This window comes from Microtus oregoni, unplaced genomic scaffold (genome assembly GCF_018167655.1).
Source record: "Microtus oregoni isolate MIOR12 unplaced genomic scaffold, Mior012 000000F_ref0000247, whole genome shotgun sequence".
NCBI classification, from domain to species: Eukaryota; Metazoa; Chordata; class Mammalia; order Rodentia; family Cricetidae; genus Microtus; species Microtus oregoni.
The window spans coordinates 50,178,740-50,204,215 of NW_024543059.1; the positions used below are offsets into that span (position 1 = coordinate 50,178,740).

Here is a 25,476-nt window from a genome sequence, read left to right on the forward strand (position 1 = left end):
ATGGTTTGTTTCCTGCAACTTGCATAGGAACCAGTGTGTCGCAAAGGTTTCTTAAATTTCTCCTACTGGTGCTGTGAAGTCTGCACCTTGTTTCATTATTTATCTCTGTGCTTCTTTATTTTAGTGATTTAAATGTTCACACACACTCTCCTGCAGGAGGTGCTACCATGACCTTTATATTTCATTTCATTTAAATCACAAAGAAAGCAAAACTTTTATCTGCTATTGTTATTTCTCAGGCATTTTAACAGAAACACCAACACACTTAAATAATAATTTTTTAAAACCTTAATAAAAATGAAGCAACTGGTACATTCACTGTCCTTTAAAATATATCCTACTAAATTTGAATTAAAAATAAAGAACACTAAAATTATACCTGAATTTTATCTTACCTAATTTTACAGGAAAGCCTGGAGGAAGCTTCATTTGAACAAATTCTCTAAGCTTGTTAAAGTGCTTGAAGGGTGCTATTACTTCTAGAACATTCAATAATCTGAAAAATGAAAGAATAATGTTTTCATGGTTTATGTCCTTAAGGTTGTTCCTGAACTGCACAGCTCAAACAAGATAAACTGAGGCTAAGTCCTCAGTCTTTCTGGGATGCATCTGTTTTCTTCTATTTTCATGACTGACTTCACTTTTAGGTTAGTAGGGTTAATCCTGGTTAATTTCAGATCACATAACCAACCCCTTTGCCTAGATCCCAGAGTTCTTCAGTGTCCTATACAACAGAGTCACACAACAGCTCCTTCCAGCCTCTGACTGGGCTATTCCAACACCTACTATTACTTTCCTTCCAACAGGGCGTATCTTCCAGTGTCTTGCTGTGTAAGCAACAGCTAAACACACATTAAACCTTAACTGCTTTGCTTTCCTGACAGCTGGACACTCTTCCTTTAACTTACTTTTGTTCTGGGGCTGAGAGTTGGTCCCAGAATCCTGTGTATGCACAGTCAGCACTTACTGCTGAGCTTAATCCCAACACTTTTTTTTTAATTTTACTTTTTGAAAATTCTTGAGACATATATAGTCTTAAAAACTTGTCTAGGCAGGCCTTGAAGTTCTGATCCTCCCGCCTTAGTCTCCAAACAGCTGGAATTGTGAACTTGAGCATAATTTACCCTTTCCTGTGTCAAAAACTATAGGTGGGTGAGTGATTGGTATGCTTTCTCTGCCCAAATCTCTTAAGTTTGTTTCTTAATAACTGAGAGTTAAGCTAGAGAGGTCATGTAGAATATTTGTCCAACATGAGCAAGGTCCTAGGTTCAATCACACGAGAAAAAAAAAAAACAAAACAGAAGTTTATCTGGAACCAGGGAGAGTAGCTTACATCTGTAAATTCATATGATCCCAAAACTCAGGAGTCTGAAGCATGAAGACTAGGGGAGTTCCAGGAAGGTTGGGCTAGAGTGAGGTCCCATCAAAGCAAAGAAACCTTGTCATTTAAAGGGGCAATTTTCCATGTGATTGTTCTGTACCAGCTTTTTCCCATCTTGGAATGAAATGTTATCTCACAGACTATGCCCTTTCCTACAGAGACATGTCTATCACATCTCGAACACTAGCCCCCACTCTTGGAAGCTGGTAAGTGGATCCAGTTCTGTACTCAGTCATGGCTCTGACTTCATCTGTCAAAATTTAATTTCAGCCACATCTACTCTTATCCACTGTGTCTGATGATTTTGTTTTGTGAATAGTGCTGTTCTCTGCTCAGTTTAGTATTCCTTCTTACCCTTCATCTCAGGAGTGATCTAGCTACACTGATTTATGTTCTCGGTGTGTTTCCACAGCAGTAACATTTCTTCTGTGATAGCATGGATTCTTGTCTATCTTCTGTATGCAGCATTTCTTGACTTCCTTTCTCCTAGGATAGTGGTTACAATCATCACATGCACTAATACATCTATTTCTCATGTCTTAAGGCTCTTTGGAGTTAATTCCAAGCACACTATAAAATCAGCTGCATTCCTTTAACAGGGACCAGAGCTATCTCTCCATGTCTGTTAACTCCCTTCTCACATCGCCTCCAGCTTCTACCCATGTGTGGCCTCTAGCTTACATAGAGGCTCTGTACAATATTCTATCTACCTTCTAAAGCTTCAGCGTAACAAAGGCAGGTAGTGTGAACAGATTTTGTTGAAAATTATATCTGGGCAGTGGTGGCACGCGCCTTTAATGCCAGCACTCGGAAGGCAGAGGCAGGCGGATCTCTGAATTTGAGGACAGCCTGGTCTACAGGGTGAGTTCTAAGACTGGCTCCATAGCTACTGGGAAACCCTGTCTCGAAAAACAAAAACAAACAAAAAAAAGAACGGAAAGAAGAAGAGAGGAAGAAAGGAGGAAGAGTAGAAAGGAGGAGGAAGGGGAAGAAGTAAAAGAAGTAGAAGTAGTAGTAGTAAAAGAACAACAAAATAAATGATAGGAGGTTAGTACTATAAATTCCAAGAAAAAGGAAAAGAAGACAAATATATGATTTGACATAAACATGATCACTGTTGGAATCCAAGACACCCTGGCTCATAAAGCACAGAAACTCGTGTGGAAAACTCGGACTATTCTCAGGCTCTGCATTCAGAAGCATAGTTGAAAAAACAGTCTAACTAATGTGCTGGAAGAAAATACCTTTTTATTCCACAAATGTCTATGCTTTCAGTTTTTATAAGCATGTGTATTTATGTAAACCAGAAAAATTTATGGGCAGGTGTACACACTCTTGAGCCAAGAGCTGTCTGCTTTTTTCACATTTCAACACCTCAGATGCAAATGGTGCCTGTCAGAAATTCTGTAGTCAACAGCATACTTACGACTCAATCCCCAGGGGAAACTCCTGGCTCATGGCTACAGTGGCTTTAAATGTTTTCTTGCTCTCTTTGCACACCAGTTCTCTGCCCAGGTGTGGAGCCCTACAACAGAAAGAACACTGTTAGGGAGCCTTGCAGAGAACTCATCACTCTCTATCAATACTCACAATCTTCCACTTATCTTACCCTGTCTACAGAAATATTATTATGCTAAAAACAAGATATATATAAGAAACGAGACAAAAATAGAGCTTAAAAGAAACAAACGTTAATACTCAAGGAATTTCATACTGAATAAAACAATTTTAATAATAAACATTTTTAGGAACAAAAAAATCACTACGAAAATAAAAATTAATCTCTTTCACTATCTACTTGTCTTAGCACTCAACAATAAAAGTACTGTGATTAAAGAACTGTGTACATATGCACTGTGTACAAATGCCCTGTTAAAGCTGTGTATAGGTGCACTGTGTACAAGTGCACTGTTAAAGCTGTGTACATATGCACTGTGTACATATGCACTGTTAAAGCTGAGTACAGGTGCACTGTGTACATATGCACTGTTAAAGCTGTGTACAGGTGCACTGTGTACATATGCACTGTGTACATATGCACTGTGTACATATGCACTGTGTACATACGCACTGTTAAAGCTGTGTACAGGTGCACTGTGTACATGTGCACTGTTAAAGCTGTAATAAATTTAAGGCTCCTTCTTTTGGTGTCTGTGACTGCACTGCGGCAAACACCCCTTCTATTAACAGAGTGGACAGGCTTGAGACCTTCCTTCCTTATTCCATTGAGTTGTGCGACTGGGTTTTCCTGCCCTGTTTAACAGTTCTGTTGAACTATCTAGCACACGCCAGTGACTACACGAGAGTTTCCTCTGACCTGCTGGGGTATCTAACAAAGGCTAGGCAAAACAATGTTCACTCACAAAAAGACTATGCCCAACACTGTGAAAAGTTATGTCCATCCAACACTAGAACAGAATGTACAAAACCTGTGATCACAGCACAACTCTCAGTAAGGAAAAAACAAGGCAGCTTCTTCCTGAACACAGTGGAATGGGTGGGAGTGGTAGGTGCAAGGGGGGCTATTTTATTCTCCACCAAAGGAAACATAGGTGAACCAAAATAAACATCCATTCGTCCATTCCAAATCACCTTTATTCACTCAGCTCTCCTCTAGTCAATGCACAGTAAAGGGAGAGGGCTGCTGTGCCTACTCCTCTCCAGGTTAGTGATACAGAGTAAGCACGAGTTTATGGAAAGATGCTGAGCAGTCAATGAAATGAATGGTGACAGAGGGGAAGCAAACTGGGTGGCTAACGCATCAGCACAGCTAAGAACAGTCTGCCAGACAAGGGAGCTGAAAAGCAGCACTCCCTTAGAACTAGTCCTACAAGGTTCTTGCTTATCGGTGTGTGTGGTTGACAGAAGGGATGTAAAAAGAAGGCTCTAGATTCACAATGCACACAAAATTTGGGGATTTTTTTTCATGCTTACTTTATATTTCTTTTTTTTTAAAATATTTATTTATTTACTTGTTATGTATACAGTGTTCTGTCTGCCTGTATGCCTGCAGGCCAGAAGAGGGCACCAGACCTCATTACAGATGGTTGTGAGCCATCATGTGGTTGCCAGGAATTGAACTCAGGACCTTTGGAAGAGCAGGCCGCTGAGCCATCTCTCCAGTCCCTTACTTTATATTTCTTAAAGTTGTAACAATAGCTTTAGATAAAAATACATTAATAGTATGCTCTCAAAACTCTTGTATCTCAATAGACTGTTTTAACAAATTTTCTTCCTAAGGTCCAAAGAAAACATAAATCAAAGGGGGGAAAAAAACACCTACTTTCCATTTTCAGCAGATATGTATTCTTCCCACGTAATAGTGTTCTGAGGAGGAGGGGTAAGGGACTGTCTTCTTACCGGCTGCCAATAAGAGAAAGAGAAAGCAGAGTGTAGAACGTGGAGTGAGAATATCACATTTAAAATGTAAAGTTAAAACATACTAAGGCGGAAAGCTTAGCAACCCCAAATTCCTCATGCACCACTCCAAACAATACATACAGTGGGCTCCTCCCCAGCAACCCTTTCATAACCCCATGTCTCTACTCACACATGTCCTACTATTCAGCCTGATAATGAACAGTAAAACAGACTGTCATTTGAGTGACCTTTTTGTGAGGCTTTTTGTTTTGTTTTGTTTTGTTTTGTTTTTCGAGACAGGGTTTCTCTAGTTGTTTTGGAGCCTGCCCTGGAACTAGCTCTTGTAGGCCAGGTTGGTTTCGAACTCACAGAGATCCTCCTGAGTCCTGGAATTAAAGATGTGTGCCACCACTGCTCCTGAGTGAATTTTTTAAGAGAAAAATTTATTTGCCATCTGATGCCAATGCATGATTAGACACGCAAAGCATTTAAGATCAGATGCATCATCGTAAAGGACATACACAGGTAACTCAAGCATGTCGATCAAAACAGAAACCATCATACCCCTCCTCTAGCCACCAATTTACCCTCTTCGCAGACTCATTAAAAGAAAGCTGCAAACACTATCTGTGGCTCCTGAGTGCGCTAGCTCAAGTAGGCCACTGCTCCTCTGCAGTCTCTAAATAAAACTCCTTGCTGCTTTGCTGTTTTTGTGCTTTCCCAAATAATGGCATCAAGTAACTACCTCTTCTTCACTGTCTCGGTTATCTAAAATTCTTCCAGGAACTATGCTAGATACAGAAGCACAGACAAATACGCACATACTGGCTTCAAAAAATTTAAAGCAGCAGAAGAAAAAAATATATTAACAAGCAATTCAGCAGGAAAAAAACCTAAGAGTCATAGTCACTAGAAAGGCACAGGTGTCTGGGAAATGGAAGCATGAGGACCAAGGTCATCCTCAAGGCCATTCTGAACTATGTGAGACTGTCCCCAAAAGGGGAAAAAGACAAACAAAAATACAAGACCAGGTCTATTCATACTGGTGGGGGTACAGGGCTGAATTCTCCTGCAGGTTTCCCACAACCCAAACTCCTGGGCTCAAGAGCCTTCAGCAATAGTCTCCCAAGTGCCTGAGTTATAAATGCACAGCACTATGTCAGCTCAAAAAACAAAACAAAACAAAAAACACAGGCTGGAGAGATAGCTCAGAGGTTAACACCGATTGTTCTTCCAGAGGTCCTGAGTTCAATTCCCAGCAACCACATGGTGGCTCACAACCATCTCTAATGAAATCTGGTGCCCAATTCTGGCCTGCAGGCATACATGCAGACAAAAGACTGTAAACAAAATAAATAAATAAATCTTTAAAAACAAACAAAAAACCAATCACAGGTCAAATAAAACCACAGAAAGCAGCTCTACAGACTTGTGGAGGGTTCCACCTTTATGGTTTTGTTTTTGGAGATGGGGGTCCCTCAATGTAGCACTACCTGTCCTAAAACCTGCTCTGTAGACCAGGCTGGCCTTGAACTCAAGAGATCCACTTGCCTCTGCCTCCCAAGTGCTGGAATTAAAGGCATGCACTACCACTGCCCAGCTTATAATAATTTTTAAAGCAAAGAGAATTACAGTGAAGAATATGAATTGATGCATTTATTTCAACTATGACAGGAAACAGCAAAAGGAGAGACAACACAAGGAGTTACCTATTGACTGTCTTTAAGGTCAAATTTCTATGCCTGTTAAATATGACTTTCGATCACTATAGGATGAGCCAGCAAGAGTAACTAAACTAGGGAGAGGCGGTGCAAACTGAAAACTGCTAGGGAGAAATAAGGTGAATAACAGTCAAGAGTAACACCACTACACTTTGGTTAAAGAAGGAAAGGATTTTTGTTCTGAGTTGTTTTAAAGACAGACCTTGGGTAAGCCCAAACTGGCCTCAAGTTCACTGCGTACCCAAGATAACCTTGAGCTCCTGCTCTTTTTGCCTCCACCTCCGAAGAGCACATGCCACCTGGCCTACCTCCCCACCTCCCCGTTTCTATTATTAGTATGTCCCCGGTCAAAGGGATATGTCCCACTAAGAACTGGAGCTGGTAAACTGTGGCTTGTTTTAGTAGCCTGCTAGAGACGTTACAAATGCCTGGAGGCCAGATCCTTACTTTAAACTAGCAGTGACTGTGCAAAAGAAAGACTGACTTTGAAGAGAAGATCCATCCTTTATGACATCCTATAGAAAGCAGGAGCTGCCCCAAAAGAGCCAGATAATGGGAGAGTGCTGATGCCGGGGTAGCCAAAGCTGTGGTACACACGAAGCCCCAAGTTCTAGACCCAGCAACACATATATATAAACATAAACAAAGCTTCAAGCAGAGTTTTATATAGTAATGGATTTATCTATAAATTCAATGTCACAATCACCAAAAGCCTCACATACACATACATTAGAAATTGACAAACTAAACTTAAATATTCACCAAGAATAGAGGTTCTTAACTGAGTTTGGTGTGCACAGCCACAAAGCTGAATGAAGCGGGAGGATCAGAAATCTGGGGAGAAATGTTTCTCCTACTTAGGAGAAACAGAAGATCCTGTTTCAAAAAAAAGAAAGAAAAGAAAAGAAAAAAACCCACAAAACTGTGTTTTTCCTGTCCCACTATGATCTGCCTTCAGTAGACATTCACAGCACCAGAAACTAAGCCAACATCTGCTCCACTATGCCAGAGTCAAAATAAGCCTATAGTTCACAAGGGTTTCCTTTAATTTCTGACTAAAGCTGAAAATCTATGTACTTCATGCATATTATTCTGTTCTATTCTATAGTTACATCCAGTAAACTATATTTTAATTTCTAATTTGAAAAATTACAGCTTCTTAATGTCATTTAAAGAGTCCTTACAATTCAAATACAATAGAATACATTTCATGTTATCGTACATAAACCAAGTTGTCTCCATTTGAATCAACAGGCATCAGTCGGGTCTGTAGACTTAACACCAGATAGTTTTTCACATACATTTATGCAGCAATTGGCTCATCAGAGCTAACTAGCAAACAGCCCATTAATTTCTTCTGTTTGAAGTTTTCTGCCATGTTTTCTGCCCCAATATTAAACAAGGGTAGCAATAGCCACCATCACAACAAAATTCATTTTTAAATCTAGTCTGTCACACTAATTGTAAGGAAATCCGGTCACTTTGCTGTAGGGTAAGCAAATACCCAAGCCTCCTGACTGCAGTTCCAGCACTCACACATGCATGCATGCTTACAAACACATGCACAGCTCTGAGACTGCTGCTCCACAGACTAGAAGATGACTATCACTATGCGTGAGATGTGCTTTGGTTGCTTTCAATCAGTTTTATTCAGACACTAAAAAAGGTGCCCATGATCTACTGGACTAATTCCATTCTCTCTCAAGGATCCCTACTCTCCTGTTTAGAGAGGAAGTTAACATCTGCGGATACTGACAGAGGGAATGGCTGGAAGAATATAAAATCTTAGAATCTAGAAGAGACAGCTCAGAGATCAGAAGCACTTGCTGATCTTCAGAGAACCAGAGTTTGGATCCCAGAACCCCTATCAAGCACAACTCCAGTCCCAGAAGACCTGACACACGTCTGGCCTTTCCCCATCCTTCCTGACCCCACACTCACTGTACCAGTGTTTCAATAAGCACAAGCGACTCCAGTTCCCAGGCTGTACAGGCTAGGGATGACCTATAAAGTGATGGATCTTCAAGGCAGCAGGCAACAGGATACGGAATAACAATTAACACCAGGTTTCATGCTTACAAAATGTCTTTAGTCTATTAACTAATGAATACTCAAAGATAAAGTACAGAATCAAAAAATACCGAAAGTCTCCCCCCACTGTCTACTCATAATCAACAAAGACAATAAAGACACACAGGTAGACAGAGGTAGTAGAAGCGCACCTCGAAGTTCTGCTCCGTCAGGCTCCCACCTTTACTCAGGCTCTCCATGATGGCCTTATTCCGCAAAATGTCCTCCTCGCTGAGGTGCTCTCTTCTTTTTCTTGATTCTAGAACAAGTCCATTCACCAGATAAAAGTCTGCCAAAAAGTTTCCTACTCTTTCCTAAAACAAAATCAAATATTCCAAAATGACAGTTAAAGGAAGGTTGATTTCAGGTTTCTAAAAAGTGTTGAGATCATAAAGTTCTCCATAAACATGTACCATGTCGATGAAAATAAATATTCTGCTAATATGTGAATCATCAGATATTTTCAGAAGTTAAATATACAATCATTCATTTCCAAACACAAAGGGAAATTTAAAGTACAAAAGATATTTGCTAATTAACCTGCAAATTAGCCAGTCTAAACAGAAGCATGAACGGTGTTCATTCACTACCTACTCCCAAGTAGCACAAAACAATCTAAGAACCTTACTAAAGAGTCAAATCTGAGTAACAAGGAGGGGTCAGGGGTAACACTGTTCCCATTTTATAGATAGAAAAGCAGAATTAAAATCTATAGTCCATGCCACACTAGACCCTCTCTGATCTCTGACAGAATAAAACTTCAAGTTACTGCTACTCACTGATTTGAAAAAAGGGGGAAAAAAAAGAGTAGCCTTGCTCACTAATACATTTAAATGTTTAAATTATAGATGCAGGCGCAAAAACTCAAATGACAAAAAAGGCAGCATGAAGAAAGCGGGCAGTTCTTTCCAATGAAGTCTCAAGTATAATCCGACGCTGACCCGCACCTCCAACACCCACACAGACCCGTATAAAACTATCTATGTATTATAAACTTACTTGACCCAGCTTCCCATTTCCACCTGTGTCCAGATTGACTACTCCACCTTGATGTGCCCTGGTATTCCAAAACTACATGTACAGCGCATCTCCAGTGCTTCCGTACCTCCTTAAAAGTGACCAGGAAGCCAAGCATTTTGCACCCGTTTCTACCTACAAAATGGGAACCATGGCAAACTGACTCCCTCCTTACCTGTCAAAGACTTAAGAAGGTCACCTAGCCGCTGTTCAAGAGCTTTTGGCTGCTTAGTGGTAACACTAGGTGGACAGCAGTTTCAATTTTTATCTTCTCGTGAAGTGATCCATCTAATGCTGCCCAGAAGAACAGAGCACAGACAAGTAAGACTTCAAAGCAACAAATGCACTGCAATAACTGGACCCACAGCCTGGAGTCCTAAGTGCCAATTGTTGCCAAATAGGCTTTGAGGGCTCAGGGGTAGACTTCTGTATGCCAGGGAGGTGATTAACAGGTCTTGTGACCATATAAAGAAGCAGCATTGATCAAATATAAATTATCCCAAAAATATCAAGTGTGTGCTACTCATGACCCAGCCACTGCTGTACCATGCTGTATCATTCTTGTTGCCTGTACTGTACACTACAAAGGCATAAGAGAAATGAATGAATTCTGTTACAATGGAGAAAATGGCAGAAACATGTGCTAATACTAAGGCTGTAGGAAAAAGTTCTAGTATGCTTACTTTACTATGTAACACGCAAGCTGCTAACAGAAGCAGCACTCCTGTGAGAAGTAGAGACTCCCACCACACACTCATGAAACAGCCAGTTCCAAAGCCTTAGACACCATTGTATTAGTATCAGGACAAAACACTACACATTATTTACAGATATATATTTATGTGTGAGAAATGCTAAAAAGGTCTGCAGGAGGGCCAGGATTGTAGACAGTGGTCACTAGAGTCTTCTGGCTTCGTATATAAGGCTATTTATATATGGTATTTATTTTGTGATGTCAACATGCTGCTGTGGTGACATTTTTAATACAATTATCACTGAATTAACAGACTCTGGAAAAACAGATATCCCTCTATAAACTGTGTGAGTCTCATCCAGTTTCCTGAGCCTTAACAGAAAACACTAAGGATTCTAGAAGAAAAAGCAATTCTTCTTTAAAACTGCAATACAAAAACCTTGATATCCTACGCATAGATTTCTGACTCCAGATGGTAGCACCTCTCCCCGCCAACAACCAGTCGGCTATAACAGTTCAGACAAATTCCCAAAAGAACACAAGCCAATCCCTTAAAGCAAGAAAGCCCACATGCCACCCTCTCCTTTTCTTCCCTTTTCTCTCATACCTTATCTCATTTATCCAACAGACTTCATTGCTATCTCCTGAGTTACAGTTTTAAGTGAATATAAGCTTTGTTTTTCCAATGTAAAAACATTCACTTACTATATTCATAAATATTATCTAAAAAAAACCATTAAATCTTCACCCCTTACCTGATACAGCTCTTATTGTTACATTTACAGTTATTTATTTTATTAATTTACAAACAATTATTTATTAATTAAAATGTTTCATTATCCATTTCATTCATAATTTCATAACTCAGGTCAGTTTCAAACCTGAACCCTCCTGGCTCAACACTCCAGAGAGGCCATGCCAGGTGAAGCATTCTTAGCATGATTTTAGGTACTCAGATGTGACAGGAAGTATAGAAGCTTCCACTGAGATTTAAATTCACCATAGTTTGTAGAGATGTAAGCTTAATATGGGCAGACATAAGATACAGGAGCTCTAAAGGATGAAGAAAAGACCCAGCAAAATAAATTCAAGTGTGCATCTCTCCATAGGCCTCTTACACACAAATCACCAGAAAGAGAATGGAACCATGTGCAAACTCCCCTTATGAAGAGGGCAGACAACAGAGTTCAAATGAACTATACTTTCTCTCTGGGCTTTTCCAAAAACACATGCAAACTATGTAACTAAGAATTCTAACTACTTCTGTGAATTCAAAAGAGAGGAAAGATCAGCCTAAAAGATAATTCCTATAATTTTCATCATTATTTTGGTGATATCAGATACCAATTTTTTTAAACTTAAAAAAAAAATCTATATTTTTACATACTGTTTTATCTTCCCGAAAAAGCCATCCAGTTTGGGCACGTGTGAAAGAAATCGATTTGGTTGATAAAGTTGCAGAATAAATATCACTGCTCATTAAAATATCAACTTCTTCTTCTGTTTCCATCTCGGACTCCTAGGTTGGGGGAAAAGTTAGTATCAAAATCTGGGTTTCCTTCAAATATGTAACAAATTTCAAAGGACAAAAATATAGCTTCTAAATAACGTGAAATGCTATTTATTCTAAAACTAGATGCTTACATTTCATATCTGATATCTTCTCTAATAACTAGGAATTATGACTAATTATGAATCTTTTAAACCACGGCAAAGGAAATATAGCATTTTCACACTACTATATAAAAAAGTAATAAACTCACTGTTTTTTATTATAGAACTATATGGTTGTGACATAAATTTTTTTAAACGTCTTTAAGAATCAAATAGAAAGACCTGAGACAAAAATCCTATTCAGAGGTTTTATTTACTTTATATGCAGATAAATTAGCCTTTAGTTATTGGTAATATAAATAAAAGAATCGAGAGGCTGGTGAGATGGCACAGGGGTTAAGAACACTGCCTGCTCTTCCTGAGGTCCTGAGTTCAATTCCCAACAACCACATGGTAGCTCCCAACCATCTGTAGTTAGATCTGGATCTGGTGTCCTCTTCTGGCCTGCTGGTACCAGAACACTGTGTACATAACAAATAAATCTTTTTTAATATTTATTTATTTATTATGTAAACAATATTCTGTCTGTGTGTATGTCTGAAAGCCAGAAGAGGGCACCAGACCTCATTACAGATGGTTGTAAGCTGCCATGTGGTTGCCGGGAATTGAACTCAGGACCTTTGGAAGAGGAGGCAATGCTCTTAACCACTGAGCCATCTCTCCAGCCCCAAATAAATCTTAAAAAAAAAAAAAAATCTATCACTGTTATCTGAGTCTTTTTCAATATTTAATTTCTTTCTTTTTTTTTCCCCTCCAAGACAGGGTTTCTCTGTAGCTTTGGAGCCTATCCTGGAACTTGCTCTGTAGACCAGGCTGGCCTCAAGCTTACAGAGGTCCTCCAGCCTCTGCCTTCAGAGTGCTGGGATAAAAACTGTACACCACCACTGCCCAGCCTCTTTTTCAAAAATTTCTAAGAAGAACAAGGGAGTTAGCTGTGGTGGAGGACAACTTTTATTCCAGCACTTGAGAGGCAGGAAGATCTGTAAGTTCAAGGCCATCCTGGACTCCACAGCAAGTACCCAGCCAGAGTTAACATGGTGAGAACAAAGGAGAAGAGTGTGTTTTTCCCAATACTTATTAGAAAAGTCATAAATATGACTTCTAAAACTTACCAGTAGTCTTGCTTAAGCTCTGTCTTTTTTTTCTTTTAAAGCATTTTCTATGCATTTGTTAATGCATGATGTGCATGTGGATGATGGAGGAAACCTATGTCATGATGTGTACAGAGAGGCCAAAGAACAACTATCAGGTGTGTTCTTTCTCGCTTCACATAGGTACTAGGGACTGACCTCAGGTCACCAGACTCACATAGCTAATCTCTGCACTTGTTTCTAGGACAGAAAACCACATGCTGGGAAGCTGGGGAGCAATCAGGGGGATATACAAAGAGGTTCTCTCACATAAAAAACTCCTATTAGATAGAGACCAGGGAATGAAGGCTCTCCAGAGGCAGTAATGGCTACAAGCAGATGGCTATTTTCTACTCTTACAGCCCACTTTCAACTGGGTATCACTGTGCCTGTGTCACTGAGTCCACAGCAATCAGCACCAACAGCTGGAACTATACCAACACCATAGTCACCACCCTTACAAACCCTGAAATTACTGCTAATGTATAGTGAGTGAAAGTGGATTCCTCGGTAACACAAATACTGGACAGTTTTCTAAAGAAATATTTTGGTTCAACAGGTTGAGAAGAACATGAAATATTCCACTTCAAACTTTTTAATAGGTCATCTTGGGTACCAAACACTGTAAACCTTTTTTTGGTGTTCAAACGAACTTTAGAAAACAGAAATCTATCTGTAAAGCAGGACCCATAACTGAAAGAGATCTGCTGTTAATTATATTCTATCAATAAGCATTTAATAAGCAATCATTGCTTATATTTGCAAATTACAAAAAACAACTGATTTCCTCTCTTAGTATCTCCAAGAGTTTGATTCTGGAACCTGAGATGCTCTAGTGTCTGCCACAAAATGGCATGATGTCTACACATCGCCTACGCACACCCTCACATGACATTATTTCAAACAACAAAAACACCACACTAATCTACAAACAGGAGGACCTACCGTATTCCTATTCTAAGAACTGCTGTTCAAAATCAAGTTTCCCTGCATCTTCAGAATCATGAACACAGACACATCCATATATATTAACCCTGGGCATCACCACTCAAATACTCAAAGAGTCCTCCGCACCTTCAGCGAAGGACACACACACAATCCTAAGCATCACTGCTCTGGTGACCACAACACCTACATCAGCTAACACTCACTGTTCTGCTTCTCTTTTAGTGCTGTGTCTGCGTGTCGAACTGCCTACAGATGCCACTTACATCAGCAGTCCACAGCTGGCAAGACTAATTCAGCTGTAGACGTTTTACATTGAGTTGCACTGAACATGGCTGTACTCAGACTGTGCATGGCTTACAAACCACTAAGTGGTTGTAATGTTATCTAAAAAGTCCCAATATGTCCCAGATTCTCTAACAGTCTTTCAATCTATGGTGTAAATGTTGTATTAGCTACCAGATGATACAACTAAAAGAACCCCATTGCCTTCAGGGAGATTTACCAAATAGAGAGGTAAAAAAGGTTGGGGATGGGGGTGGGACATAATAAATAAAGTTTTAGATTTTTGCTTTTTTTTTTTTTTTAAAGAAATATACAGCCCAGGCTGCCTCAAACTTGCTAAGTAGCTTTAACTCCTGATCTTCCTGCTCAAACTAGCAAATGCTGGAATTGCATGTGTTTGTTTGGATTTTTTGCATTTGTCCATAAAATTTATTACATTTTACTGTTTAAAAGCATCCTAATTGAATCTTTGCAACTTTACTGCATTATTTGATATAGTTAAAATACATTTCTAACATTCTAGAAAATGATTTTTTTTTATTTTACTAAAACAAAATTCCCGGAAATATTATTTTTTTTTTTTGTTTTTGTTTTGTTTTTCGAGACAGGGTTTCTCTGTGGTTTTGGAACCTGTCCTGGAACTAGCTCTTGTAGACCAGGCTGGTCTCGAACTCAAAGAGATCCGCCTGCCTCTGCCTCCCGAGTGCTGGGATTAAAGGCATGCGCCACCACCGCCCGGCTCTGAGAGAAATATTTTAAAAGCAGGAAATTTTTGGGTTGACTCACAATTTGGGTAGTTTCAGTCCAAGATTTCATGATTTCACTGCTTATGGTGTGGAAAGGCAAAGCATACAGCTTGTGGGAGCATATTTGGACTGAGTCTGCTCATTAAACAAGCAACAGATAAAGCGATAGACTAAGGATCAGAGACACTAATTTTACTCTTCAGAGGCAAAGACTAGCTACCCACTTCATAACAGTCCATTGGTGTCATAATAATCTATTGATCAGGTGTCACCTTAATGATTCCATAGCTTTCTTATCCAATGGCTGGAAAATCAGCTTTCAGGATATATATGGCTGGAATGATTTTATGGTTTGTTAGTGCATTCTAAGTAATATTTCACTATTAACTTGTAAATTAACAATAACTTATTTTAGTGCCAGAACATAATAAAATAACACCTTAAAATTATCATTGCAGATAATAAACAGGGACTATGTTACTGGTATATGTGTTTTCGGAATCACTTGACATTGTCTTTTTGTATAGCTCATTTTTAGGCAATCAGAATGCTAAAACTTTTTTGATCTTCTGACATTCCTAGCAGAAAGAGTCCTATATCAAACTCTCTGAAACTCTGGGACTTTCCGTATTTCCACTCCTCCTTCTACAACATCCCTGAGTCTTCTGTAAGGGAGGGTCTTGTAGATGTTTAGGTTGGGACTGGGATCCACAACTGTATTTTGATTGTGGTTCGCGTGGTTTTTTTGTTGTTGTTATTTTTTTTTTTTTACAATCATACTGTTTTATGTGATTAAATCCAAGGCCCTAAGCTGCTGACCAACACTCCTATCAACTAAATTACATCTGGTACCTGATTTAGTAACAGCATAAATATAGCAACACTGGCTACTCTTGCAGAGGAGCCAAGTTCAATACCCAGAACCCACATGGCAGAAAGTTCACAGCCAACACACTTGTCTGGATTCTAAAGGAACCAGAAACACATATGGGTACCCAAACATACATGCAGGCAAAACTCCCATACATATAAAATAATAAAAATACTTTTTAAATTAAAACAAAAAAAGAACATAAATACAATGTTCACTTGGCACAGAAAAATAAACACTAATTTGGTGCCCTTGGATATAAGGATGCAAAAAGGGCCTTCCAGGTCCAGCAAATAGAAACATCAAAAACGAAAAAGGAAGCTTTAAATAACCTGACACATGTGGATACCCAGGTTTACTATGAGGTTATCTAAAACAGCAAGTCAGAAAGTCCAGAGAGTGAGTGAAGGTAAGGCTACACGAAGGAAGCCATCGGAGACGCAGCAATGTCACCTTCAAGTAATATAGTCTTAATGAAAAGGGCCCGTGACCTTATTTTCAAGGTTCAATGTAGAACTAAAAGCAGACAGAAAGGGAGCCAGGAAGATCACATATAAGGCTTGACATACTAAAAATCTAAATTCTAGAAACAGTGGGATGAAGATAAATGCTGATATAATGACATTAAGGGAAGACATGAGCAGGCACATTCTCCAATCAGAAATCATGGAGTGTGAGAAAAGATGTCAAAAATAACTTTTCGGTTTTTAAGATAATGATACCATTCACCCAAAGAGAGAAAGCAGGAAGAAGCAGTTAGGGGAAAACAAATGAGTTAGGTGGTTGTTTTTATACTGTGTAGCTTAATTCATCTGTCTATTCACCACACAATCCTAGTATCATCATCATCTCAATGAATAACTAGAATTCTCTCACATAATTTTGTTGCCTCCAATGTCTAACTCATCTCAGACACTGGTAATACTGGAGTTGTCACCTGTCACCTATAAGCATTGGTTTCCTAATCTATCAGACAGATACTAATCTGCACAGGTTACTTGTGGCATAAACAGCTGTAAAGCACTTAGATTATAACCCAGAGTGACTGTTTTTGCACAGTTACCCACAGCACCTGGCAGCTCCTAGCAGTTATTCCATGTGTAATGGGAGAGAAGGCAACTCTGGGAGTAGGTGATGGGGGAAACTTTGGTCAAATCAGTACCTTATTTAAACATCTGTGACCCTCTGTTGCCGACTGCATCAGACTGTGAGGTAACTTCTGGCTCCAAGGCCTTACCACTCACTCACTTTTTTCCCAGTGGCCTGTTCCTGACTTCACTCACTCACTTCACTCCTCTCCAAAGAATACCTTTTCTTCTTTTCCCTTCTTTTCTCCTGTAAATCTGCATTTCTGGGTATGAGTTAGGAAACTATTAAATTAGTGCACACACAACATCGACTATGAAGTCCAATCTAAGACGGTAAACGAAGAAGCAGCAACATGATGTGGAATGCCCAAAACAAAGTAAGCTAAAGGGAAGAGCTCGAAAATCAGCACAGCGCACTCAGGAGGCTGAGGCACGAGAAGCACTTGAGCTCAAGAGTCTCCCACCTCAGAGAAACACAGAAACTATCTGCGGGACTTGCTTACAGCAAGAGAAGAAAACAAATGAGGTCATTCAACACACAGCAGCAGACAGAATGGCCAGCGGGAGAAGAGGTGGAAAGCAGGGCTTGTGTTCTGATGCTGTGCATAAGTCAGTGACAACAGCAGCTCACGTGGCCAGAAACAGGTTCAACACGGGGGGGGGGGGGGGGGGGGCAGTGAAAACTAGAACCAAGGTCACAGGTCCAGGGAGCAACTGAACTCTCAGGGTGAAACCAGATGACTAGGAGGAAGAGGGTGCAAGAAATAATGATAGCCTTGAGAATTAACTGTATCAATTACACTTTATGCTTTAAATAAAGCAATTATACAAAGGGTTTGCTAAATGCACATTTTTAACCCTTTAGTGAAATACTAGTAATACATACTCACCTCATGATGTATTCGCTGATAAACTTTTTGTTCATTGTCTAATACTACAAAAGACTCGGAGGGTGCAGCATCCCCATTGAAGATGAAGCTTAGATCCCCTCGTTGGCACTTCATGTCAGTAAAGTCTATAAGAGTTGTGTCAAGCCTGTAAAAGATGGACAGGTAAAAATTGACAAAATTTGATAAAACTTTATAAATAATTTCATAAGTTTTGTGCCTCCTAAACTCAAACTAAGATGGTAATATCATAGCCTAACTTAGAAATTATAGCTTAAAAACTAAATTTAAAATGTTATTAAAAATATTATTTGAATACATACTCTGTTATCCATATTTCCCTTTTCTGAGCATTTAGTTAACCAAGCAAGAAAGAAAAAGGTCCCCATGGCAGTACTATCCCCCATCCTGTACTACTACTTTCTCATTCCCTGTGCTGTACCTCCATAGGGAAGGCAAAAAGGGAGACCTCTTCAAGACCATGTCACTAGCTCAGCATATTACTCAAGGAGGCACAAGAACACCATTCTGATTATAACTGAATCTACACCTAATCACCTATGCAAACCTTAGTCTGCCTTTCACACTTACCAATCATGTCTACCTACAAAACTCCTGGCCTTTTTGTTGAGCTTCCCAGATTCAGCCAACCACTGTCTTTTTAAACAATATTACCACAGCCTGAAAGCCTTGTGGAATCTAAGGATCAGTTTTAGTTATCAACCTGACATAATCTAGAATCACCTGGGAAGAACTATCTAAATCAGGTTGGCATTCCTATATAGGTATGACAGTGAGGAACTGTCTTGATTGCCTTAAGGGATGTGAGAAGACCCATCCTGAACTGGGAGGCACCATTCTCTGGTTTTGGGCCCTCAACTGTCTAAGAGCAGAGGAAGTGCTTAATTCTAAGCACATATACATTTCCCTTTGCCCTTGACTATAGATGTAGTACAAGTGGCTGTTTCAGCCTTCTGTCACTAGAACTTCCTTGCAATGATGGATTGTTCCCTACAACTGTAACTAAAATAAATTCTTTCCCTCCTAAGCTGCTTTTGTCAGGGTATTCTTTTTTTCTTAATAAAGTTGTATTTATTTCTATTGCTTTAAGTTATATGTGTGTGTCTGTGCGGGGGTATGTGCATAGGAGTGCAGGTATTCAGAGACCAGGGGTACTGGATGCGCCTGGAGCCAGAGTTACAGGTGATTATGAGCCACCTGATGTGGTGCTGGGACTTGAACTCTTTGGTCTTCTGAAAAAGCAATACGTATGCTTAAACACCGAGCTACCAATTCAGCCCCAGCCAAGATATTCTTATCACAGCAACAGAAATTAAGCTAGGACAGAAGTCAATCTCTACCACATGTTTGTAGACCTGCACATCTGCAAGGTTACTGATAGAATCAGTATCTGGACCTGCTATATAGTCTGGCTGACTGGGGCGGTCTCTGACATTCTATAGATCACTACTTGGAAAATACTGGGATTAAAGAATTTACTACCCCATCAAGTACTCAAGTATTATATTATTATATTATATTATATTATATTATATATGTTACTAGTCCAAGATCACTTACCAGCTGCTCAACAGTCTTTAATCTCAGAAACTCCTTAGCACAGCTATCAAGAGAGAGTCATCCCACTCCCAGAAAGTCACTGTGAGAGAGCTACTAATCTAAAAGAGAGTGAAGGTGCTCACTCTCTTTTGTCTACTGAAGTACATATTCCTGTTTGACCATATTTCCAGCAATTACTTGGATGACACAAAATAAGCATAAATTCTACAGATTCCTCTGTTAATATTTTATAATTCAGCTTCCTCTGGAGTAATGCTTAGAAGGACTATCTTAAAACATTAAAATAATGAGATGTTAATTTCCCTTTTTAAATAAAGTCTTATAATCTAGGGGAAAACCTTTGCCAATCCAGCCTCAGCATTGTTGTGTGCCACTACTTCTTCAGCCCAAGGCTGGAGGAAGTCCCATGCCCGGGACTTCCCTGAATTGTCTGCTCTCACCCTTCGACTTCCGCCACAACCCTCCTGTCAGACTCTCAGTCTGAGTTCCCAAGCCAGCATCTTCACAGTTTACTTGGTAATGTGCATCCCATCATTCCCATTTTTGTCCCCACATCCCCCAGTGTTGGTGATCAAGTTCAGGACTTCACACACACAGGAAAAGTACTCCGCCTTCACATCATTTGCTGAGAATAGTCACACATAAATGTGAAACAAATTTTAAAATAGTTGTTTCTGAATAAACAAGAATCAAATACAACTAAGACATAAAATGATATTTAAAAATTATTCAGAGACAATGGGGATGTTCTACTGGGAACTCACCAAGGCCAGCTGGCCTGGGTCTGGAAAAGCCTGGGATAAAACCGGACTCTCTGAACATAGCAGACAATGAGGACTACTGAGAACTCAAGAACAATGGCAATGGGTTTCTGATCCTACTGCACGTACTGGCTTTGTGGGAGCCTAGGCAGTTTGGATGCTCAACTTGCTAGACCTGGATGGAGGTGGGGGTTCCTTGGACTTCCCACAGGACAGGGAACCCTGATTGCTTTTCGGGCTGAGGAGGGGGAGGGGACTCAATTGGGGGAGGGGGAGGGAAATGGGAGGCGGTGGCGGGGAAGAGACAGAAATCTTTAATAAATAAATAAACTTTAATAAATAAATAAATAAATAATTCCCCCTGTAAAATAAATAAATAAATATTATTCAATTTCTCTGAGCTTTCTCACCTATAAATGAAAAGTGTATATATATATATATATATATATATATATATATATATCCCTCAGCCAGGCGGTGGTGGCACACACCTTTAATCCCAGCACTCGGGAGGCAGAGGCAGGCAGATCTCTGTAAGTTTGAGGCCAGCCTAGTCTACAAGAGCTAGTTCTAAAACAGGCTCCAAAGTTATAAAGAAACCCTGTCAAAAAAAAAAAAAAAAAAACCTCAAAACATTTTTAATTCTAAGCATTTAAATTAATAATCTGGAGAAATGAAGATAGATATAGAAGACTATCTACATATACACACTTCATACATATATCTATGACCATGTATAGATATACAAATTGGAATATTTATTAGTATTAATTTGTAAATATACAATTTAAAAATATGCTACATTAGTAAGCTAAAAATATAAGCAATGACAAAAGTAAAATTTTATAATTAGTAAAATACATTTACTTCTCATAAATTTAATTATCAATCATAGTTATGAAAGGAAAAGAACAGAAGAAAATAAAAATCATCCTTAACAGCTGGTGGTACATGTCTTTAACCCCAGTTCTCAGGAGGCGGAGGCAGGTGGATCTCTTTTGAGGCCAGTCTGGTGTACAAAACTTGTCCCATGACAGTCAGAGCTACACAAAGAAACCCTGTCTCAAAAAACCAAAAACCAGCCGGGCAGTGGTGGCGCACGCCTTTAATCCCAGCACTCGGGAGGCAGAGGCAGGCGGATCTCTTGTGAGTTCGAGGCCAGCCTAGTCTACAAAGGGAGTTCCAGAACAGGCTCCAAAGCTACAGAGAAACCCTGTCTCGAAAAACCAAAAAAAAAAAAAAAAAAAAACAAACAAAAAATTCATCCTTAACATGTTGACTGAAATGGAAAGAAGACTGAAGACAGGAGCAGGAGATGGGTGGATGTATGGAGAGAAAAAAGGGAAATGAAGGGTGTGGAAGACACAGAGGAAAAGGCAAGATGTGGGTGAGGTCCTCCTGAAGTGTCCTTACTCCTAATGAAACCCAAGACCAGAGAAGCACTGCAGCATGACCTCCCCTGGTGCTAGAGTCTGCTTAGATGACAAGCTATCTGCAACAGGTCTTACATGAGTAAAGTATCTGAATATATTACAGTATGTTAAGTTACTAAAGACAAGCAAACTATGACTGCAAAAAAGGTTTCCTCCAGACTTAGCTTTTTTTTACTCAGAACACAAAGCGCACTACCTCACCTGATGTTGATACCTTGCTTGTATATTTTACAGGCATCAGAAGGCAGAATTCGGGAAAGCAAAGGCACTGCAATTTTAGAAACAAAAAGTTAAAAAGTAAAGTCTAAGATATTTGCAATTTTTCAAAAAAAACAGCAAACATTTTACTAATTCACAAATGTTGATAATTGTCTTTAAGATAGTATCTCCCACTCAGAAACTGCTCAACTACAGAGTCAATTTACTTTACTAGGTGTGCCCTTAACCCTGTCCCGTAGTAATATTTTGTGATTTAACAAATAAAGCTTGCCTGAAGATCAGAATGTGGAGCTAAGCTACTAGAGGACAGGGAGTGGTGGCACATACCTTTAATCCCAGCACTCAGAAGACAGAGGCAAAGGGTTCTCTGTGAGTTCAAGACCGCCCTGAGCTACACAAGATTGAATCTATCTAAAAGAGAAACAGAGCTCACGCAAAAGTGGACAGAATATAAGGTGGGAGGAGACAAGAGTTGTGCAGTCAGTCCGAGGACAGGATCATCAGCCCTTGGGTCTGAGCGCTGACAGAGGTAAACATCTGTCTAGGGGCTGACCGCAGTGCTTCTCTGACCCTTCAGCTCTCACTCCCTAATACCCGACTCCAGGTTATTATTAATCCATCCACTTCCAAGAGTAGCTAACTCCATCACTTCAGGCCGCTGTGTGATATACAAATAAATAAAAAACATACCCTGAGGTCACTAAACGTTATTCAATTGTAAACAAGTGATCATGGGTCTTATCTACTAGATCCCTTAAAAATCATTTGGAAAAAATAGCAAACATGTAACATTTAAACAAGATCTCTGAGATGAGGCCACTAAATTTAAGTTTGAATCCCAAATACATACCCTTGCTCTTAGACTGACTGCCTCAATTTCAAAGTTTGTATCAGAGAAACCACACCATTTGCCCACCAACTTCTATCTTCCTAGGTGTGTACACACGTAAAGGTCAAAGGTTGATGGTGAGACAGGGTCTCTCACGAAGTAGGAGCTCATCAATTTGGCTAGAATGGCAAATCTCTGAACCCTCCTACCTCTACCTCTGCATGGGATAACAAGCATGCACTGCTGCATCCAGCAAAGAAATAGAACTCAGGTCCTATGCCTGAAAAGCAGGCACTTTACCAGCTGAGCATCTTCACAGACTCTCAGCTGCACTGAGTGAAGATGACCTGTGGTGAATGTGCACACCCAATGCACTGTGAAAGTGTAACTTGCATTAAAGGGTTTCAATGTCAGAATGTAACTCTTCAAATTAAGTTGTTTATCAATCTTCCATGACCTTCAAACTGTAAAATGTCTATTATTTTTCTAATACTACTGAATAGATGTAGCACAAATAATAAAGACCCAGAGACAGATACTGGGGTTCAAGATCAGAGAAGCAAAGCAGCCAAATCACTAGAGACTTCTTACCTGTACGAAATCTCAACCCCCTTATATTTCTCTCTAGTGCTGGTATGGCTGACTAGTATGGCTAGCTTTGGACTCTGATCTTTAGGCAGGCTTTATTTATTAAAACACAAATAAAATGACACTATAAATAGTTTTTAGTAAGATCTAAAATGACCTAGTTATGGACAGTAATAACAAAATGTACTATTTATTATAGAATATGAATACAGCACACAAATAAAACATATTATTTACCTTCCAAACTACATACAATTATATAAAATGGACAGACTTCACAGTTTTGTCACTGCATGGCTTCAATAATTATTTCAGGGAAAAATATCACTAACCATTTAAATAACTTTATAATACAAATGCTAACTTAGATGCTAGCAAAAATGTTTATTGTATTAAGTATTAAGTCTTTAATAAAAATAAAATTAAGCTAGGCAGCGCATGCCTTTAATCCAAGCACAAAGGAGGCAGGGACAGACAGATCTCTGTGAGCTCGAGGTCAGCTTGGTCTACAGAGCAAGTTCCAGTGCGCCACCTGGCCCAGCAATACAAAAGTTATTTTAAGTTAATTTTCCATCTTAAAAACTAGAATTTTGAGAGCTGCTTCCATAACAGGAAATGGAATGTTACTTGTGGGTTTACAATGACTATGCTAAGCACAATGGACATTTTCTCTAAATAAGTATCAAATATGTCATGCTAATATTTCTATAAATCCATATTTTATAACAAAACATAGCACTCTTACCCCAGCTTTGAAAATCCCAGTGAAGCTCTAGGTAAAAATCACCTAGCTGAGAAATAAAATATGAAAAATTATTAAATATACTTTAGTTTAGTTACAAGTTACATATCATTTTGCACCCCCCCCGAAAAATACTTGATATCATTTAAGAATCTCTAAAGACTAGAGGAGAAATGAAAAATTATTCTTCTATTTCTTATGTTTAGAGTTTGAAAAGAATGAAACTAGCCAGGCAGTAGTGACGCACACCTTTAATCCCAGCACTCTGGAGGCAGAGGCAGGTAGGTCTCTGTGAGGTCAGCCTGGTCTACAGAGAACTTCCCAGGACAGACAGGGCTACATAATGAAACCCTGTATGGAAAAACCAAACAAACAAAAGACAAAAGAAGAAAAAACAAACTGCCAAAATACCTTCGTAGAGCAGCAGCCTCAGGAGGATGGGCTATCTATCAACCATGATACCACGACATACCTCTTCTAGAGCACTTGTCTAGTTTACTAAACAAAGTAACATCGTCCCAGTTCAATGAAAATGTTTCTAATGTTTCTACCAATAACACAACCACACATTATAACCCTAGATTTGTATTTCAGTTACTTGATTTAAAAATGACTTTCACCATTTAACTGATCCTTACTTTACTGGGGAGGAATTTAACTGCACTTTAAAAGACTGCTTGAAGGGCTGGAGAGAGGCTCAGAGGTAAAGAGCACCTGCTGCTCCTGCAAATAAAGACCAAGTTCCGTCCCCAGCAGCCATGTTGAGCAGCTCACCACTGCCTGTAACTCCCGTTCCAATGCCCTCTGGCCTCCTTGGATACTCTACTTATCTACACATACTTACACGTGCACATCTTAAATGCTTTTTCAACCCACACTTACAGTTACTGTTTAAGTAAAGAATCAGCAAGGAGGGGGCTGGAGAGATGGCTCAGAGGTTAAGAGCACTGCCTGCTCTTCCAAAGGTCCTGAGTTCAATTCCCAGCAACCACATGGTGGCTCACAACCATCTGTAATGAGGTCTGGTGCCCTCTTCTGGCCTGCAGGCATACACACAGACAGAATATTGTATGCATAATAAATAAATAAAAAGACTCAGCAAAGAAGCCCGGCTTACCTCCTTAAGGGCTTTTAATAACCGAGGTCGTTTTTCTCCAACGCTCTCCCTGGATTGCTGCTTGAGTTTCCTTAGAAGAGCTGTGACTGAAGTTTAAAGAAAACAACTGATTAGTATTTTTCCTTATTTTTTTTATAATTGTTAATTTTCTACAATGAATGTCACTGCTTTTTAAATTTTTTAAAATTTGCATATACTACTGGAAGTGTGTGTGTGAACATACAACATGTGAGTGCACCTTGTATAATGTGTGGTGCATATGGATATAAAATGTGTATGCAAAAGTCATAGGCAACTCTGTGGAGCCATTTCTCTCCTTCTACCTTGATGTGGGTTCTGTGTGCTGAACTCAGGTTATCAAGCTTCAACTGCTAGGTGGCAAGTGTCTTTACACACT

At 39.4% G+C, this 25,476-nt stretch overlaps 1 protein-coding gene across 2 annotated transcripts in view; it reads right to left on the bottom strand.

Moving 5' to 3' along the window:
- Positions 1-25,476, bottom strand: part of Ankrd13c (ankyrin repeat domain 13C) — a 47,837-nt gene that overhangs the window by 2,488 nt on the left and 19,873 nt on the right. For both annotated transcript variants that reach the window (XM_041648922.1, XM_041648913.1), the window contains 9 exons: positions 25,080-25,165; positions 23,966-24,011; positions 21,786-21,852; positions 17,813-17,957; positions 11,631-11,762; positions 8,685-8,846; positions 4,665-4,744; positions 2,808-2,906; positions 396-496 (listed from right to left, as the gene is read on the bottom strand). In XM_041648922.1, coding sequence (XP_041504856.1) covers positions 396-496; positions 2,808-2,906; positions 4,665-4,744; positions 8,685-8,846; positions 11,631-11,762; positions 17,813-17,957; positions 21,786-21,852; positions 23,966-24,011; positions 25,080-25,165 — 918 coding nt within the window. The remainder of the gene's footprint in view (positions 1-395; positions 497-2,807; positions 2,907-4,664; positions 4,745-8,684; positions 8,847-11,630; positions 11,763-17,812; positions 17,958-21,785; positions 21,853-23,965; positions 24,012-25,079; positions 25,166-25,476) is intronic.